This window comes from Berghia stephanieae, chromosome 11 (genome assembly GCF_034508935.2).
Source record: "Berghia stephanieae isolate SIO BIC M18660-M18661 chromosome 11, UCSD_Bste_1.3, whole genome shotgun sequence".
NCBI classification, from domain to species: Eukaryota; Metazoa; Mollusca; class Gastropoda; order Nudibranchia; family Aeolidiidae; genus Berghia; species Berghia stephanieae.
The window spans coordinates 32110842-32130841 of record NC_088370.1 but is presented as its reverse complement, the minus strand read 5'-3'; the positions used below and the strand labels follow the sequence as shown (position 1 = coordinate 32130841).

The window sequence follows — 20000 nt, the reverse complement described above, 5'->3', positions numbered from 1 at the left end:
GACGACTCAGAAAAAAAAAATTAATAAAAAATCTATCACAACAACAGAATTAACTCAAATTAGCCCAGAGTAAAAAAAAAAAAGTAAAGAAAATCTGCCCCTTGAGGTAAAGTTTCCCAGTATAGAACGGTTTGACTTAAATCACTAATATGCTTTTATTAAGGCAAATGAAAATACTATCGTATGTTGGATTTAATAATTAAAAAAAATATTATTAAGATTGTATTAATATTTTTTTTTCGTTTCCTTTATGAACGATAAAAAGGGCTAATTTGTTCTATCGAATATATTTTCCCTTTGTTCATTGATATTAAATTGTAATCGTGTATAGTTATAATAAAGATATTTCTTTTATATTTTTTTCTTCTAATGCCCAAATTAAATTTATAGAAACTCTCTGTTGAGTTATAATATATTATAATATATTCTATGATATTTTGTATTAGGGCGCGAATATATGCAAGAAAAAAGAAATTCTATAAAATAGCTTTTGACGTTGAGATACAGCTGCTATCTATTTTGCGCTTCTGAACCAAAATCCTATATTATATTATCTACTATTCTATGTATAAAAAATGTAAGAAACAAACCTCAACTTAATGTTGTGATTCCGGTATGGTTACAGTTATTCTACAATGTTTTAGTTTTAGAAAGATGATTTTAAATCTTGCTTAAAATTAATATGAAAATTGTTACGTTTCAACATTTTTTCATGCTGATTTTAAACTTTTAAAAAAATTGCAAGTTGCTTTTTAAACAAATCTACAACACTTGCGAATTGAGTTAAAATCCTGATAACTTATTTGCTGTAGAGAATTGTTTTTTCCTATGCAAAAAAAAAGCAGCTTTTTTATTCTATTTTATTTCTGTTGGATTTAAAGCAGCATTTTCTTCCACTCTTTGGAGAAGGAAAAATATTTTGGAACAAAACGATGTGACAAAATTTAGAAAAAAAATTCTCTGACAACCAAATATTATAACAAAAAAACAAAAAACAAAAAAAACAAAATAACAACAACAACAACAAAATTTCTTAAAATTAAGCTTTAATTTTGATTCTTATGGAAAATAATTCAATTTTCAAATTTGTCCTAAAAGTTTAAAAGAATTTGTTTATGCTATAAAATCATTATATTATGTATTTACAGTTGCAGTAGTAGGAAAACTCAGGCCAGTGGATGTAGCCTAGTGTTTTGTTGGTCAAAGGAAACCTTTGATTAACCACCCGCACAACCCAGCACAGCTACCCAGGTTTTAGTATGTTTTTGTGTGCTCTAAAACCCGAACAATTTAATTAATACACACTTCCGGGCATGCGCACACACCGTGTTCCGGTTAAACAAACATTACTTTTACTCAATTTTTTGGTTGCAGTTCGATTCAATTTGTGTTTATTTTTCTATTAAAGCAATATCTACATAGTTACTGCTAAGTTTCATGAAAGAATTAGACCGCCGCTGTTAGGTTTTGCTCATAATTAATCCCGTGTCTTATTCTTTACAATAATATACAATGTAACCACAATCTCTTATTTACTATAATATTGTATTAATGTGTACATAATAACAATGGGTGTTCTTAGGTTTGTATGTATTGAAAGTCTCCGTGAGTCTTATTATCACGTGTGTTGATGAATGACGTAATTTCTATTTTTAAGTGTGTTGTATAGTAATGTTTAAATCACTTACACTCACTGTTGCTAAATAGCTAGAGCGAAGGGCCACTCACATTTTAAATGAAATATTTTAGTCATAATTAAAATTGTAAACACCCTTTTATTATTTTTAGGTCAGTATTATATTATGGGATGTAGATATTACACATAATGTGTGTTACTTTTTATCATTATATGATAAGATATTACAATTCATTATTCTGCCCCTCCCTATAAATAGTAACGCGTAGTGATATCAAGTTTACAATAACAATTTGTGACGTCAGGTTATCAAGCTTTAAATTTCACTAAAATTAGATTTTTGAAAAAAAGAAGTATCATTTAAATATTTTTGAACATGTCTTTTATTCAAAGATGACGAAATCGGAATGGATTGAGGGGTAAAATAAAAGATTTCTTACACTCTTGCGGCTTATACTTATACATATAATTCTAACTTTGTTCTCAACGCGTACTCGCAAGCTCGTGCAGCGGTTGAGAGCACGTCCGGAATTAAAAAAAGCAAGAGTGTAAGAATCGTATAATATCATGTTTTGTTGACATATTGATAATGCTATCTTGCTTGTATAAAATTACCCTTTATATAACATTATTTCACCAGTTTGTGACACGTTGATTTCTGTAAGCTTTTGACACACCGTCCTGTCGTCAGCATAATGGCGTACGTCGCCCTGTCTACGATGAAAAGGAAAAATCCAGGATCACCATTAAAGGGTTAATCGGGCTCTTCATTTTACTTACTTACTTACTTAACCCTCTTCAGGCCTTGAGGCACACAGGGCATCCACCAGACATCTCCATTTTTTTGGTTTTTTTTTGTTTTTGTTTTTGTTTTTTTTTTGCGGTCGGCTGCTTATGCGGTGGCTGTATTCCAGGACAGACCTGCTTCCTTTAATTCTTTTTCCATGGTCAATCGCCAGGTTTCATTGGGTCTTCCTCGCTTTCTCTTCCCATCTGCTGTCTTAATTTTTCTTCCTTCTTCTTTATTCCTTTTAACTCCATCTGAAGCATAAGGCATCTACTTGGGAACTTCATCTGTGGCGATCTCTGACTAACACCTTAGCCTCCCCCATGACAAATCGGGGTAAATGACCAAAAAATATATTAAAATTAAAAAAAACAACAAAACAAAACAAAAAAACTCAAAAAGAATGATTATCTAGTTTTTCGTGTCATGACTTGTTTTTGAATTAGGAACAATTTTCTTTGCCATAGTTTCTGCTTTTCACCTCACTGTCCAAATAAAACAAAAGTATCTTACCTACTTATTACATTGTTTTATTATATTTTTGATGCATCAAAATTGTTTTCCTGCCAAAAAAAACAGCATTGTAACTTAAAATTGTTTTCCTTCTTTTTTGGAGGAAAATTATACATTATAAGCTTATGAAATTCTATCATTTATGTTTTATAGTTGTTTTATTTTTTAACTATTTCACTATTTTGTTTTTGTTTCTAAATAATACCTAATAACAATACCAACATAATATTATATTATTATTATTATTATTAATATTATTATTATCATCTTCATCATCATCAACATCATCATCATCATCATCATTTTCATTATTGTTATTACTATCATTTACAACAGTCAAATCTAATATTATGCCAGGTAATATTTTTATCTTCAAAACGTCTTCCTTTCCACCTACCTCTCTTCTGTTGGGAGTTAAAATAATTCAGATTATAATAGGTATTAATATTAATGTTTCTTTCGTTTTGAAGATAATTATTATTGATCTAAGTTTAAAACATCGTTTTTTTAGTAGATTTATGTGGGCCGGGAAATAGGTAGATGGTAAGGTTTGTTGTCTTCTACTTAGCTTTCAAATGCCTAGTGTTGTCATTGCACAAGACCAAAGGACTAAAACTCAGCTGGTCTACGATTCGGTTCCTTGTGAGGGCAAGGGCAAAATTATTGTCAGTAAGGGACATAATTCATGAAGATTTATATTTATCTGTGTTTCTGATTTGATTATGTCCCTTTCCATTGTTACAGGATAATATTATTATAAAGAGTACAACAAGGGACATAATCCATGATGGTTTATATTTACCATTGTTTCTGATTTGATTATGTCCCTTCCCTTTGTTGCACTGAAGAGAGGAAAAACTTTAAAAACTACATTAAAAAAAAAATAAATAAAAAATCATTAAGTTCTTGTCCATATGTTTTTAAAAGATATAAACTTAAAAAGAATCAATCTGGCGTTTAGATAACAATAAATATGTATGTTGTTAAGTTATGGTGCATGCGCGTTATGTAATAATAATATAATAAGTAATGAATGTAAAGCTATTTTCTATATTTTTATGAATTCTTCTTGTTTACAACCCAACTGGCAACATTGCAAGAAATGAAGAATTTACATAGCAGCAGCAGCAGCATCGTGATAGTTTTCCTATCTGCCTTCTATTCGATTCTGACAGGAACCAATTTGCCAAGTCTTTATTTCATATTTTCTGTTGATTTTCTGCAATAAAATTTGATTTTGAAAAATAAAACAGGAATTTATTGTTTTTGTTTACAATGTTGTGATGGAGGTTATCTAATCCCTGTTGGAGGAAATTAAGAAATGAAATTGAAATGAATTAAAATATAAATGTCTGTGTTATTCTAGTTTCCTCTTGGTATAAACCCTAAACACTGGGTGGGGATCCTGACCTCCCATAGTGGGCAGGGAGGTACATGCTCTGTCTTCTATCCCCCCATACCCGTTTCCCAATTGTTTCCTGTCATTGTCTTGGAATGAGATTACTTAGTTTTGTCCTGATCCTTGCCGGAGCTCCTTGGCTGGGAGGGAAACAGTCGAATGTATAGTTATAGTTTTGGGAGATGATATTTTTTTCCTTGTAAATCATCTCTCTGTTATACATTGTATTATGTTTAGTTTACATATTATATTATATAATTGGTAAACATTTGAGTGTATTCCTCTTAGTTGGGACCTGTGCTGGTGTCTGGATGAGACTATCAGGTGATCTCAAACTAAGTACATTGGTTGTATGCTGTTGGAATCTACATCTGATCCCTATTTGTTCCCAGTTCCCCTATGTCTTACTTTTTCTTGGGTACTTTAATTGTAATTCTATAACTCTTAACTATCCCATTTTCTTCCTTTTTACTGGCGCTGATATAACCTAAATGTGTTGCAAGCGCCGTACAACCCTTAAAAACAAAAAACAAAAAAACCCTAAACGCAAATTTCACCTTGGGGATAAATTGTAAAAGAGTAGTCCTTCAAAGCCGTAAGTTTATTCCGTGTCTAAAGCGTTAAACAGACAGTAGCAATTGCTTGCTATAGAATGCTAGTCAATCTCAACATACTTTCTGCTATATCAATGAGACCCAGCTACCCGATCACTGCTGGGTGGACAGAAGAAAATCTCGACTGCACCCGGGATAGATCTCAGTCCCTTTGATTGTGAAGCGAGTGCTCTACCAACTGAGCTATTGCAACCCTTGTAACAGTAGGTAGGCATGATGTATTGATATAAGTAACAGTAACTTGCCTAGAACAAGACCTAAGCTTCAATCCCAGCAATTGTATAATAATAATAATAATAATAATAATAATAATAATAATAATAATAATAATAATAATAATAATAATAATAATATTAATAATTCTAATTCCGGTTAATCAAAACAAAACAACAAAAATGCCAATTTAATTCCAATATTATGGTTATAATTCATTTAATTTAACTTTCAAAAGAGTTGTTAAAATTATATAATGTATTCTATTACAAAAATCATTTCTTAAAAACAAACAAAAAAAAAACAACAAAAAACAAAAAAAAATAAAAAAACAAACAAACAAAAAAAAAAAAATATATATATAGGGAATGAGATTAGCGGAAGAGTAGTTTCCCTTGATTGGACGTCATCCACAGTTTGTGAATCCGCGAAGACGAGAGACGCATGCGCACAACCAACATGACGTTCTCTCTCTAATAACTTTTCCGCCGGTGACGTCACAGACTATGGGTGACGTCCAATCAAGGGACGCTACTCTTCCGCTAATCTCAATCCCTATATCATATAATTTAAATAATGGACGTTCTTTTGACATGTTAGAAATAATTATTCATTCAGCAGTCAAGGGTGAATTCTTCAAAATATCAGACATGATTTACCAAATGCTAAAAGTGCCGAAATAAGCCAATTCAATAAGATGGAGAGAAAAATGAAGTGAGTAAATGTGTGAATGGCATAAAAGAGAACAAAGCAAAACAAACAACGCCATAACCCTTGGTCCTTATAAGGAGATAAACATTATACAAAAATATTAAGTTACAAATAATAATAATAATAATAATAATAATAATAATAATAATAATAATAATAATAATAATAATAATAATAATATATCATATTATATTTGTTGAGCGCTCTACCATATGACGAGGAAGTGCTCAGAGCGCTTTACAGGGGCATCAACAATTCAATTTGGAAAATAACAAAGTCTAAAGATGCTTTTTAAAACATATCTTCCAATGAAGAATGCCTAAATTCTCTTGGAAATTTGTTCCAGAGGGTTGGGATGTTTCTAGAAAGGGATCGTCTGCCGCATGACATGCCACTGCACATGATTTGACAAACTGTAATTTTTGTGTCTTGTTGTTTGTGTCTCCTTACAAAAGACAAAGGCCGAAACGTTGTTTGCTTTGTGTTATCCCCTTTTATATGAGTCACATTTACTCACTTTAATTTTAACGACTCATCAAACATGACTTACACACATAAATACACACTAATTTTCACTAATCTTGGTAGAATGATAAGCTGAATAAAATAAAACATGAAAAATGCATAAGTTTATCCAAAATTGCATAAATAATAATAATAATAGGCAGTATACAATCAGAATACACCTTATATGCAAATTGGTAACACAAAATACACATACAGAATAAATAAATATAACAAATATACATAATATTTGTATACCTCATTTCCATAGTTTCACCATGCCCAAGGCGCCTGTTTCATGATGCCTCATTCATTCTCTCCCCCCCCCCCCCCCCCCCCCCCCCCCTTTCAGCAAGCCATCGGAAACAAGATTTTATTTTCATATAGCGCCCTTGTTTCCTATTCCCGTACACACACACACACACACACACACACACACACACACAAACACACATGTCACATACCATTACCATGCTTAACAGATCACTATTATTTCCTATTCCATCGTATTTTGGTGGAAAAAACGATTACATTTTTTCTTGCCAGAAACTTGGCCTCCAAGTATCGATGGATTACAATTAGATACCCTCATCTAGCCAAAAACTCTCAAACCTGGGACTTCCTAGTAATACAGTATAGTCCAAGATCATATGGAATGTCCAAAGTATAATGAGTTTCAATTACAACCTGTCCGTGAATATGTGTAAATAAATATAAAATCTGTATTGTAAATCTTGCTGCTTGAAGAAATAAAGAACAATGTGAAATTGAATGTACGCTTCAATTTCATTACAAAAACAGATAGAATGGACATTTCGGGTTTCCCCTTTATCAACAAACAGGATGAATGAAACACTACAGATGAATGAGATGATGTGGATGAATCATCTTAACAACGCCACCACCACATCATTTCATTCATGTACACTTTTCTCTTCAATATTTCAGCGCTTGTAAAAAAATAAAATAAAATAAAGAGTACGCTATTTTAGGAATAAAAAATTTACACCCCCCCCCCTCCAATAAAAAAAATAAGAAATAAAAGATAATACTAAAATCTATAATTAAACAAATCAAAAAAAAAAAAAAAAAAAAGGAAAAAAATGAAAATGAAAAAAAAAATTTCAAACAATGATGACCTCATACCAAAACATAATTTTTTCATGATTACATATGATATGATATGATTTGATTTGATTTGATAGATGGAGCAATCAAACATTGAAGGACGACTAGCAAGGGCATGGAAGATACAAGAGGTTGTCGACACCGACACACAATCGGTGCATTAGATCAGCAATATTATGTTTAGAAATCAGCAGTGACCACTTTATCATAAAGACCCAACTTCTCTGTTTGATATTATAGTAGAGTGGATCAGATATTGGAAAACATGGCAAATGTGAGCCACAATCTCCTTTCTATGTTATGGTAGAGTGGGTTAGATATATTGGAAAACAGGCTGAAAGTCAAAATGATTAAAATTGAGAAATTCTAGTCATCTGCTCTTTAACCCTCTCTTTAGTAACTACAGGAAAATCATCACATTTGTTACATTACGTTTTTGTTATTCAGATTTGTTTTGCCCATCACAAAATTTGTAGAAAATATTTCTTATATTTATAAGGAACTGATGCTGTTTTTTAAAGCGTGTTTGGCAGCACAAAATTATGTACTGTATGTAATTATTATATTTTGAGTTTGAGTTGGAAAATTTTTTTTTTTTTGTGTTGGGTAGGTAAGATATTTCAGGAAAAATCCTGAAACTGGAATTAAGTAAGTAAGTCAGTAAGTAGTAAGTCGCTAGTCCCATGAGCATCAGATTTTGGCACACACAGAGTCTAGCACTCTTTTTGGCTTCTCTGGACAGCGTTCTAGAATCCAGCAAGTGCTGTATTATGTGAAGGGATAAAATGATGATCAGTCTTAGTCAATGGAAGTTGAATTATGATTGAGACCAGGTTTTATCTTCTATTAAATATTCACAGACACACACACACGCACACACACACACACACACATACACACATACGCATAAATATCAGTCGTTATCGTTTGAGGAGGGTCGTCCTTGCTGTCACCAAGAGTTTGAAGGCCTCTTCACTTCCTGGTGCGACACTTTTGTCTGGATGGAGCAGGACAGCGAGACTACGGTAGGCTTTGTTGATCTCATCCCTGGGGAAAGAAATGAGTGAATTTATCTATTTATTCAAATACGACCGTCCTCCTGCAAAATAAAATGTATAAAGCAGTGCTGATTCACCCCGACAGCTCAGTTGGTAGACCACTCGCTTCACACACAAAGGGACCGAAATCGATCCCGGGTGCAGTCGAGAATTTTTTCAGACCCCCCTGTCCACCCAGCAGTGAATGGGTAGCTGGGTCTGTTAGGTTTGCAGGAAAGTACTTTGAAATAGACTAGCTCATATCCAAAGGATAGCAAGCAATTGCTATTGTCCGTTTCACGCTATAGAAACCGGAATAAACTTCGGCTCCATTGGCCGAATGGCTCTGAAGGAATACTTTATTTTTTAAAGTGCTGATGGTGATAGCTCTATTTTACTGCATTAAGACTTGCTCACTTTTAGAGAACTTGAGATGATAATCTATAATTGATGTTTCAGCTAACTTCTGGAGAGTGAGAAACTACACATAATATTTGTTCCACCACACATCAAGCCTCTCTCTCTCACTGCCAGTATATTTGATTGGTGGAAGGTGCTGTGCAATTGGATCCTGAGTTTGGCACTGACCCCGTGACTTTTTATTCTCTGTTTTCATCTGGCTCGCCTCCATACCCTATTTTTCTCATCATTTTAAATTGTTATAAGTGCATACACACAATAAAAACATTACTTGAGAATTTTTTCACACAAAAGTGTTTTATAATAGAAGTAGTCCTTCGAAACCCATGGAGCCAGAGTTTATCCTTCTTTAAATAGCATGAAACAGACAATACCAATTGCTTGATACCCTTTAGATAGGATGCTTTCTACCAGAAAGTACTTTCCACCAGATCTAGCAGACCTAACTACCCAATCACTGCTGGGAGGACAGGAAGATCGGAAAAAAAAACAAAACAAAACATCTTGGCATCACCTGGGATCGATCTCGGTCTCTTTGCATGTGAACAATTGCCCTACCAACTGAGCCTTCCAGACTCACGTATTACAATATAAACCTAAAAACATTGATAATAAAATTAACCCTCTCCTTACCAACTATAGGAAAATCGTCATATTCGTTACGATACAACCAACATTTTTCTTATTCAAATTCCTCTTGTACATCATAAAATTTAAAGAATAGTGTGTTGTAGAGTATGTTTTGCTAATGAATTTATTTATCGCAAGAACTTTACTGCTATTGTGTTTGAGTGATAAAAAATATATTTTATTTTTGTGTTAGTTGGGTGAGAAGTTTTGAGGAAAATGCTGAAAATGGCTGGTAAGGAGAGAGTTAATGAGCTGAAAAAGTAAGCATGAGCTCTGCTCTTCTTAGAACATACTTTCACGAGTAACTGTAAGAAAAAGAAGAAAAAAAAAACAAACACATCCAACTTACTTTGATGCGCCAGGATGAATTCCAAGCCTCTCGTAATCATTCTTGGCATTCTTCAACCTTTGAATGGCTTCAATCTGTTCCTTATTGTAGCCGAGTTGTGTCGTGACCATTTCTCGTTTGCCTCCATTTTCAAACGTCTTGACCACCCCTTCAAACAGTAGCTGGAATTAAATACAATGAAAATGTCAATGTTGTATGAAACGGAAGATGTAATCAAAGATTGTAAAGTAAGTAGGTAGTAGTATTTGGTACTTCCTGTCCACAAGTAAAAAAGTAGTCCAGAGCCATCAGGCCCATGGAGCCGGAGTATATCCTGGTTTCTATAGCGTGAAACGGATAATAGCAATTGCTTGCTATCCTTTGGATAGGACGCTAGTCTATCGCAAAGTACTTTCCACCACATCTAACAGACCCAGCTACCCGATCACAGCTGGGTGGACAGGGAGGTCAGAAAAAATCTCAACTGCACCTGAGATCAATCTCGGTTCCTTTTGTGTGTAAAGCGAGTGTTCTACCAACTGAGTTATCGGCACCCCCAGTCCACAAGTAATACGATCTTATTTTGAAATTACTTTGCGGACAAAACGTGCCATATATTTCTCTGCCATTTTTTTCTTCTGGACCTTAAGTGATGTTTTTATTATTAGCTGATGAAGAGTTTTGATCCCAAAACGTTCTGTGTTTGGAATTTTGTTATTTTTCAAAGCTGTTATATTCATTATTGTTCATTACTTTTTACAATCTGATTAAGTGTGTACTAAAGGTGCCAGACAAAGCAAGAAAAAGTAAAACACAAGAAAAAAACCATCCCCAATAAATCAGCCAACCTCAACTGGGGATCGAACCTCAGACCTTCTGATTACCGGTCTGAGGTTCGATCCCCAGTCGAGGTCTTAATTTCTTAATTTCTTAATTTGATATTTTCACAGTCCACAGTATCTAACAGCTTCGTATCATCCAGACAATCCACACAGGATTTGAACTTTGAATCTATTGATTGACTAAGCAGGAAATGATTTTGACAGATTCCAACTCGTATTACATAGTTCTCAGATGATAACAGAACTTGCTTGTTTTAGTTATTTTTGTCATGCGTGATGCAAGGACAACGTTTTTTCACTATACAATAATTCACAATTAAAAAAAAAACTTTTAAAGAAAAAGATATTTTTGATAGAGCTAAATAAAACAAAGTCATACAGAACACCGCTCCCTACCCCCCCCCCCCCCAATTAAAAAAAACCAAAACGAACCAAAACCAAAACAAAACAAAAACAACAAAACTTCAAATGTTAATGATAATTTTCAATGTTTCATCTAATTATGTTCAATACTTTTACAGTCCACACCTTAGCTACACCATTCACAAATATCTCATTCATCCTTAGTGCGTTGTTGATAAAGGGGAAACCTGAAACGTCCACAGTATCTGTCTTCGTCTAATAAATTGAAGCTTACAATTCAATACATATCGTTATTTCAGTCCACACAGGCAGCTTCAGACGGCCATTGTATTTAGTTTACCTTAAACATTTCATTGATTCCTTCCCCTGTTGCTGCCGATACCTCACAGAAATGAAAACCGTGACTATCAGCCCAAAGCTGTCCCTCCGTCTCGTCTACTGAACGCCTCAAGTCTGTCTGTTGTTTGGATATAATTACATTTATTGTCAATAATTGAAGGAAAGCATGATCATTATCAGTGTGAAAAACACAATTTTCAAGCCAAAATATTAAAATGCAGAAAACTAAAAAATTCAAGACCAAACCATCACATCGATGAACACAATATCGAGAGATCATATTAACTCACTCAACCCTAGAGATTTTTGCTACTTTTCAAAATTGGAAAAAAAATGTATTGAAAATGAGCATGTACATAGATAGTTTTATCCAACTATCATAAACATTCAAAAACTAAAAACAATAGCTTTGATACTACGCCTATAATTTGTCTCAGAAAAATGTTAATAAATAGGCATGGGGTAAAAGTAACTCAGGTAACTACAGATATAATCGGTGTTAGGGTTGAGTGAGTTAAACAACAGGTGGATAGAACCAAATGCAAATTGACATTGTATTGTTGGCAACGAGCCATGTTCAATTCATACAATTAATGGGCATGTACAAAAGATTGCAACATTTGTCATCATCATGATGGCATTAGCTTCAAAGAAAAAGAACATTCCTTTCCAGAGTGAAAGCATATCACTCACTCACTCAATCCCCTCTGGGCCTGCTGGACCTTTAGGCGATGCAAGGGATCTCCACCTGGTCCTGTCAGCTGTACTTCTTGTGGCCATCTCGAGGTACATCTCCAAGTCTCCTTGGGGGTGGCTTCACTTCCTCTTTCCCTTCGGGTGTCCATCGCAGAGCCTTCCTTATCAGTGTTCATCAAGCATGCGACAGGCATGCCTCAATCAATGACATCTTCTCCTTTTAGTGAGACTCTCCAGAAACTCCACCTCTGCTCTTGCTCTCAGGTCCTCATTTGAGAGAGCATATAACCTGATTCATATTCGATCAATAAGACTGTAAGCAGTGCGGCTCATTGGTATGGCTCAGTTTGATAACCTAAATGTAGGAGTTTGCATCCCACGAGACTTGCTATGTAACCGTGAACAAAGCACCTCATGTAAGCTCATGAGGGAAATGGGGAGGGGAAGGGGGAGGTTGATGTTCTTCTTAATGCCAGAGCAGTGCTTTTTGCTCAGTAATAGTTTTCCTCTTAGGGATTATAAATTCAGTTTTCAGTACAGGTTCTCTCAGATGACAGGCATTAGGTATTGAGACAAGGATGTCAGAAAATAGAAGAATAAATGAATTGGAAAAATCATGATTGCAAAGATGCTAGTTTTAAACAACTTAATTACGCTGCCATTTAAAACTAGAAGTATTTAGTAAACATGTTTTGTTAAGATGTGTTTTATTCGATCTATAGACAACTGAGATTCTATTTTTATTTTATTGTAGTATCATTTTATTTTTATTTGATTATAACATGAATGGATGGAAATAGATTCGCATTCTTTTGCTCTTAATCTTTCTTATTCCATTATTCCACTCTTTCCCTCTTCTCCATTTCTCCTGGACATCACTATACTACTTAGGTATTGAGACCAAGGATCATAAATAACAGAAGAATAAAGAACTTGACAACAATCATTGATTCTTTGTAGTTTTACAAAACAACGCTGCCATTTCAAAAATAAAGTTTTAGGTATCATGTTTGTAAGATGTGTTGTCTATTCGCTATGTAAGTAACTGAGATTTCTATGTTTTTATTTTTCATTGTATTCATTTATTTTTTTATTTATTTATTATTCATTTATTTATCTATTTGTTTATTCATTTATTATTTACTCATTTATCTATTTATTTACTTGTATATTTATTTGCCTATTTATTTATTTATTTATTTGTGTATTTATTCATTTATTTATTTATATATTTATTTTATGTATATAAAGAGCCCAGAGCCTGTAAAAATGGGAGAAAGGCATTATACTAATTTAATTTATTATTGAGTATTATAAGTTACCTTGTTGGCACAGACACAGAAAACAACACTGTCAAGATCAGATTTACTTCCAATCTCATTGGTGGCTTCTTCCATCCAGTAATCTAAGGCCTCAAAACTGCCACGGTCGCTGACGTCATAAACCAAAATGGCGCCCTGGGTGTCTTTGTAAAACTCATTCCGTACCTAATAATAGAACAAGAGGAGGAGGAGGGGGGGGAGGGGGGGGGGCAATTAAAAGTTTAATAAAGAACAGTCTAATTAATATTTCTCTTCATCAGTCAGTAGACTATTATACAAAACAAACAAAAAAAAAACAAAAAAAAAAAAATTAATTGAGCTTTTATAGAGCACAATATCCACTAAACATGCTCAAAGTGCTTTACAAGTGCTCACTGTCCAACAGCAACATTTAACATTTAGGACAAGACATGACATGAAGCCTGTAAGGCGATATTATAATTTTTTCGGACAGAGATAATGCTGTTAATGGTAAGGTACTCATTTTACACCTGAGTACGGTGAGAGAATGTGAGTAAAGAGCTTTTTCCAAGGACTCAACTTTGCGCCGAGTGAGGCTCGAACCCAGGACCTTCTGATCCAAAAGCAAGTGTCATACCACAAGACCACATAGTCGCACAAAACAAACAAAAGTCCTCTAATCAGTAAGTTATCACAAATTTTCAAAATAATATTTACATGACACTTAATTAATGATTTTGACATTGTATCGTCGGCAACGAGCCATGTTCAATTCAAACAATTAATGGGCATGTACAAAAGATTGGAAGATTTGTCATCATCATGATGGCATTAGCTTCAAAGAAAAAGAAAATTCCTTTCCAGAGTGAAGCATATCACTCACTCAATCCCCTCCGGGCTTAGAGTCTGGTGTCTCGGAGTTATAGTGCTATATAAGTTTTCAGCATTATTATTAAGATTTTCATATAATCAAGAAAAAACAAACTAAAACAATTGAGCTTCTAAATCGAAGTACAGTGCGTTGTTTTTTTTTTTTGGTTTTTTGTTGTTGTTGTTTTTAGTTTTTTTAATGTTTGTTTTTGTTTTTTTTCTTTTCAACTGTAGGTTTAAACTTACCTACAACGTACAAGAAATTCTCAACAAATTTGACAAACAAGTGTAGGGCAGAGTACTTAAAAACTTAAGGTACATTTACATCAAACTGAAAAGGCAGTTTCAAATTTTTAACAAAAGAGTCTTCTTTAGTTGAAGTCAATAGACCGATAGTCCATTTCTAAATATGCAGTCAGCATTTGCTGGGACATACCTTTTGGTTTGAGCTAAATAATGTGAAATTGTCTCTAGCACTTGCACAGCTCGAATAAGATTTATGCAATGTGTAAAATTATATTAGGAAATATGTAATATTTGACTCCCTATCTCAAGAAATGTATTATGTTGAGATGACCGGTACCCTGAAATTGAGTTGAGAAACAAAATAATGAGAAATATGAACTTTGATTGAAATGCAATGCAATAAATAGTAGTTATTGTTCACCATATCAACAAGAAACTAACCCCAAGTTTTGTGTTTTGGGCTCTAAATTGAATTTTCAGCTCGTAGATCATTCCGACATAAAACCATTTTGAGATGATGGGTCACGCATGCAATAAATAATTTCTACAGTGTAAAAAAATCTACAAAGTGCTCACGACGCTACACATACAAAGACAATATGTATCACTAAATACAAATACTTTTATAAAACTAAAGTCTGTCTGAAGAGGAATGTTTTCAAAAGTTCCCTTTAATTTACTGAGCTCGGGGGCTTCTTTGATTTCTTTACCTAATTTGTTTTATAATTTGGGTAATGTGTAATGTGTTCAGCGCTGGAAGGCTGCTTTTCACAGAGCTCTTAAAATTACTTCATTTTACGGCTGTTTTAAGTGTTATTTCTATACAGGACGAATTTTATTTCATATTCAGAGGATTTCGTATGAGTTTGTGCTGCTTTTGACGAAAATTCGTGGATTTTAAACAATTAATTTAGCAATACTTTAAAGTTTTATAAAATTTTTGCAAGGATTTACCATTGTTGTTTACATTTTACGATTTTAAGGAAAAAAACAGTGAGCTATTTTAATCGTATTAAAACGGTCGACGATGAACACCGAGAATAACAACACCTAATTATTGTTATAACTATTCACCCCAACACTTACGTACAATACGACACACAATTAATAATACACCAAATTTAGAAATAGTGAACCTTTTGAGATCTATTAAATTATTCAAAGCATACAGAAAAATAACAAAAAGAGGAAATAAAGGTGGAAGGAAACAAAAACAAAAACAAAGAGACGCCAAAGAAAACATCAAAAACAACTCAGTCAAATTAAAATGCAATAATTTAAATTCTACTAATAACAATCTAAAAATTCTAACAGTGAACTGTCGCAGCATTGTACACAAAATGGCTGAATTCTGTGCACTCATTGACAAACATGAACCAGACATTGTCTGTGGACAAGAGTTGTGGCTAAATGACAATATTAAGGCATGTGAAATCTTCCCCAAAGAATACGAGGTATTCCGAAATGACAGAAAACTACCTAGAGAAGAGGCAGAAGTTGAAGGAAGTGAAAATGAAGACGATGAGACCAGGCGACCGGCAGGTGGAGTATTCATACTCGTTGATAGAAAGCTCACAGGCTGTGAGCAAACAAAATTCAAAACTGACTGTTAGATAATTTGGGTAAGCGTTAAAATCCAAGGCCATAAAAACATCCTTGTTGGATCGTTCTACATGCCCCATCGAAACGAAACTGACATCGTAGAACTGCAAAAATCGCTTGAAATAATCAACTCAGAAAAAAATCCAAACCAAATGATTCTAACAGGAGACTTTAACTGTCCTGATATAAACTGGGACGGTTCAAAAACGTTATCTGTCTGCCACAATTTGCAATACAACAAAGCCTCATCGACATTACAGCAGGAGCGCACCTCACACAAATTCATGAAGAATGCACACGCGGTGACAATATTTTAGATCTTGTTTTCGTATCCAATCTATCACTGATCCATTCAACATCACAACCAGGAATATCAGATCATGCCTGCGTTGTTACTGAAACTACAATAAACCCCAATTATATGAACCAACCCCCCAAAACATGATACCTTTTCAAAAAGGCCAACTGGGCCGCACTATGAAAACCAATTGAGGGACTGTCATCAGAGATCACAGAACAGCACAAAAACGGTATGGATATAAATGAAATGTGGAGCCGTTTTCAGTCCTGCCTACTCAGTGCAATCAAGGAGTCAATTCCCCAAAAATTACATAAAAATACAAGAACGCTGCCGTGGATGAACAGGAAAATACGAGCACTACTAAGACGCAAAGCAAAAGCATTCAAGCGGGCTAAACTGAGCGGAACCTGGGATACATACAAATCGTTGCAGCGTCAAAGTAGGCGTGAAATAAGGCAAGCAGAATGGACGCACATTAACAATGTCATAGAAAAAGGACTTGAAACAAACAATATCAAGCCATTTTGGAACTACATAAAAAGCAAGAAAAACGATTCCATTGGTGTAGCCCCATTGAAAGAAAATGAAACCCTGTACATTGAGGGGAAGGATAAAGCAACGATCCTCCTGGATCAATTTAAATCTGTCTTTACCCCTCATGATCCACACGATACAACCACCCCACCGACATCACACAGGTGTGACCAATCTCTTACTAATATCAACATAAACATCTCAGGAGTTGAAAAATTGCTGAAAAACGTCGATCCATCTAAGGCGTCAGGTCCAGATAACATCCCCAACACAGTACTAAAGGAGTGTGCTGAGAGTTTGGCCCCCTCATTATGCATAATTTTCAAAAAATCGGTCGACACCGGGATGCTCCCTAATGACTGGCTGAAGGCAAACATCGCACCTGTATTAAAAAAAGGCAACAAAAATAAAGCAGAGAACTACCGTCCAAATCTCACTGACGTCTGTAATATCCAAACTATTAGAACATATAATCTGTAAGACATGATGAACCACTTTGAGAACAATGACATCCTAACTGACCTGAACCACGGGTTTCGCAAAGGATACTCGTGTGAAAGCCAACTCCTAATAACTGTAAACGACCTGTTGAGACTCCAGAATGCCAACACTCAGGCAGACATCGGCATCCTCGACTTTTCCAAAGCATTGATACTGTGCCCCACCAAAAACTCCTGCAGAAACTAGAAAATTACGGAATTCGTGGCTCTCTACACACATGGCTTGGTAATTTCCTCACAAAACGTACCATGAAAGTAGTCCTAGACGGCACGTCATCGGATGAATGTCCAGTCATATAAGGAGTACCACAGGGAACGGTGCTAGGACCCATACTATTTCTTTGTTTCATCAATGACCTACCTCTACGAGTAAAATCTCAGATTAGGTTATTCGCCGATGACTGTCTAATATACCGACCAATAAAATCTGCAAATGTTCAAAAGACGAAGGTAATGGTCATGTCAAAGAAGCCTGAAAAAGCGCAAAAGTCCAAATTAATAATCAAAACATCGAACAAGTAGATTCTTTTAAATATCTTGGACAGACAATGACCAACAACGGAAAGAATGAGCTGGAAGTGAAAAACAGGATTGCTATAGCTAAGTCGAGGTTCAGTCAACTGAATAACATTTTAACTTCGCAACAAACGCAGATGAAAACGAGAATAAGAATACTCAAATGTTATGTCCACTCAACACTTCTCTACGGCTCAGAAACATGGACCTTGAACAAACAATTGAGAAAAGAATTAGCCTTTGAATGTGGACTTTCCGTCGCTGAAAACAGTTGGAAAAAGAACAATAGAATCTGTGACATCCTTGATACAACGACCCTAATGAAAGTAATAAAAACAAAAACTAAGTTTGACACCTAGACGCCATAAAACTGTCACAAGGACATCTGAGGTAGAGTTGAGGAAAAGGGAAGAGTAGCCAGCAGAACTGATAGTGTAGACTGACAGGATTGTCGCAGCTGATGCAGTCAGCAGCTGTCCACAGGGAAGATGCTGTCATTTCAAGTCGACTCAACCATGAGATGACTGGAAGAAGAAAAAATCTGCAAATGATCAAAAATTGTACAAGAGGACTTGAATAGTCTCGAACAGTGGGCTAATGATTGGGGAATGAAATTTAATGCAAACAAATGCTACATCCTCAGCACAGCTAAAAAGTACAATGAGACTTACAAGTTAAACAACACCATCCTGAAACAAGTCGATGATAACCCATACCTTGGCATCACCTTCTCAAAGGACTTGAAATGGGGGAAACACATTAACAAAATAACCCAAAAGGCAAGCTGCACTCTCGCGTTTCTCCGCCGAAACCTTAGCCACGCCCCAACGTCATGCAAACAAAACGCCTACCTCGCACTTGTGAGATCACAATTGGAATACGGAGCAGTTGCCTGGGACCCCTACCTGAAAGAGGATATTCAAAAACTTGAGAGAGTCCAGAGACAAGGCGCCCGGTTCATAACTGGGAACTATAAGATCAGAACCCCAGGATGCATGACAAAAATGTTAGAAGAAAGAAATCTCATCAGCCTCCAACAAAGAAGAAAAGAAACCCGTCTGTCATTCATGTTCAAGATAATAACAGATCAAATACCATCAATAAAGGCAGACTCCTTTTTCACGCCACGACCAAACAAAAAAAAATCCGAGCACTCACTTTCGCCAACCACATAACCGTAAAACCCCATTGACAGATACGCCACAAACAATTCAAACTGCGTCAAAATCCCACAGACAAGAACACAAAACTACAGAAATTCTTTCTTCATTAGAACTATCTCGGAGTGGAATGGGCTGGATGAACTGGTCATCATGGCACCACACCTAAACGATTTCAAGGCCCAACTGACATGCGTCCGCGCCCAATGAGGACACCGCTGAAATACAACCAGACCATTGGTTTCTTCAGCGCTAACCATACAGATACAGATACAGAATTTTATGGTCCCGAGAGAGAAATATTCTTCAGCTAGAGATATGAGAACATTAATCAGATGCTCGTAATTTTTGGGATCTGATTGGTCGAGCAGGTTTAAACAATAATGACAAACATAGTAATGGATTTTAAATATATTTTTTAAAATACTGACTTCATAAAACAAATGATGCCCTGCCATATCAAAGATGTTGACTTTGACATCTCGGTCATTCAAGCTGACCCTGTAAGAAAACAAACAAAAAACAAGATTTCAGACAAACATATAAAATTATGCTCTGAATTATATTATTATACGTGAATATATAATACAGCCACTGAAAAAGATATGTGTAGTCTTGATAGGGTGTTTCAGTAAATGGTCACAAGTGAAATTGGTTAATTGGAACGCTGCTTTATTGAATAACATTGCACTTCTAACTAACTGGCTTGCTATTATTATTAGGATTATTATGATGATGATGATGATGATGGTGATGATGATGATGATGATGATGATGATGATGATATGATTATATATTATTATTTATTTTATTTATTATTATTAATTA

General features: G+C 34.8%; 3 protein-coding genes across 21 annotated transcripts in view; 1 reads left to right on the top strand and 2 right to left on the bottom strand.

Moving 5' to 3' along the window:
- The window catches only part of LOC144957301 (uncharacterized), a 38988-nt gene extending 37979 nt beyond the window's left edge, over positions 1–1009 (top strand). For all 11 annotated transcript variants that reach the window (XM_078888427.1, XM_078888430.1, XM_078888429.1 and 8 more), the window contains exon 5: positions 1–1009. This exon is cut by the window's left edge and continues 443 nt beyond it. The gene's annotated coding sequence lies outside the window, so the exon portion shown is untranslated.
- Positions 1–20000, bottom strand: part of LOC144956633 (ras-related protein Rab-32-like) — a 271216-nt gene that overhangs the window by 58288 nt on the left and 192928 nt on the right. The gene's annotated exons all lie outside the window — the stretch shown is intronic.
- LOC144956720 (dnaJ homolog subfamily C member 27-like) overlaps positions 8092–20000 on the bottom strand; it is a 12946-nt gene continuing 1037 nt past the window's right edge. The window contains exons 3-7 of the mRNA XM_078887397.1: positions 19604–19673; positions 13483–13647; positions 11466–11582; positions 9942–10102; positions 8092–8552 (exon numbers count right to left, since the gene is read on the bottom strand). Of these exons, the coding sequence (XP_078743523.1) occupies positions 8426–8552; positions 9942–10102; positions 11466–11582; positions 13483–13647; positions 19604–19673 (640 nt within the window). The 3' untranslated portion in view covers positions 8092–8425. The remainder of the gene's footprint in view (positions 8553–9941; positions 10103–11465; positions 11583–13482; positions 13648–19603; positions 19674–20000) is intronic.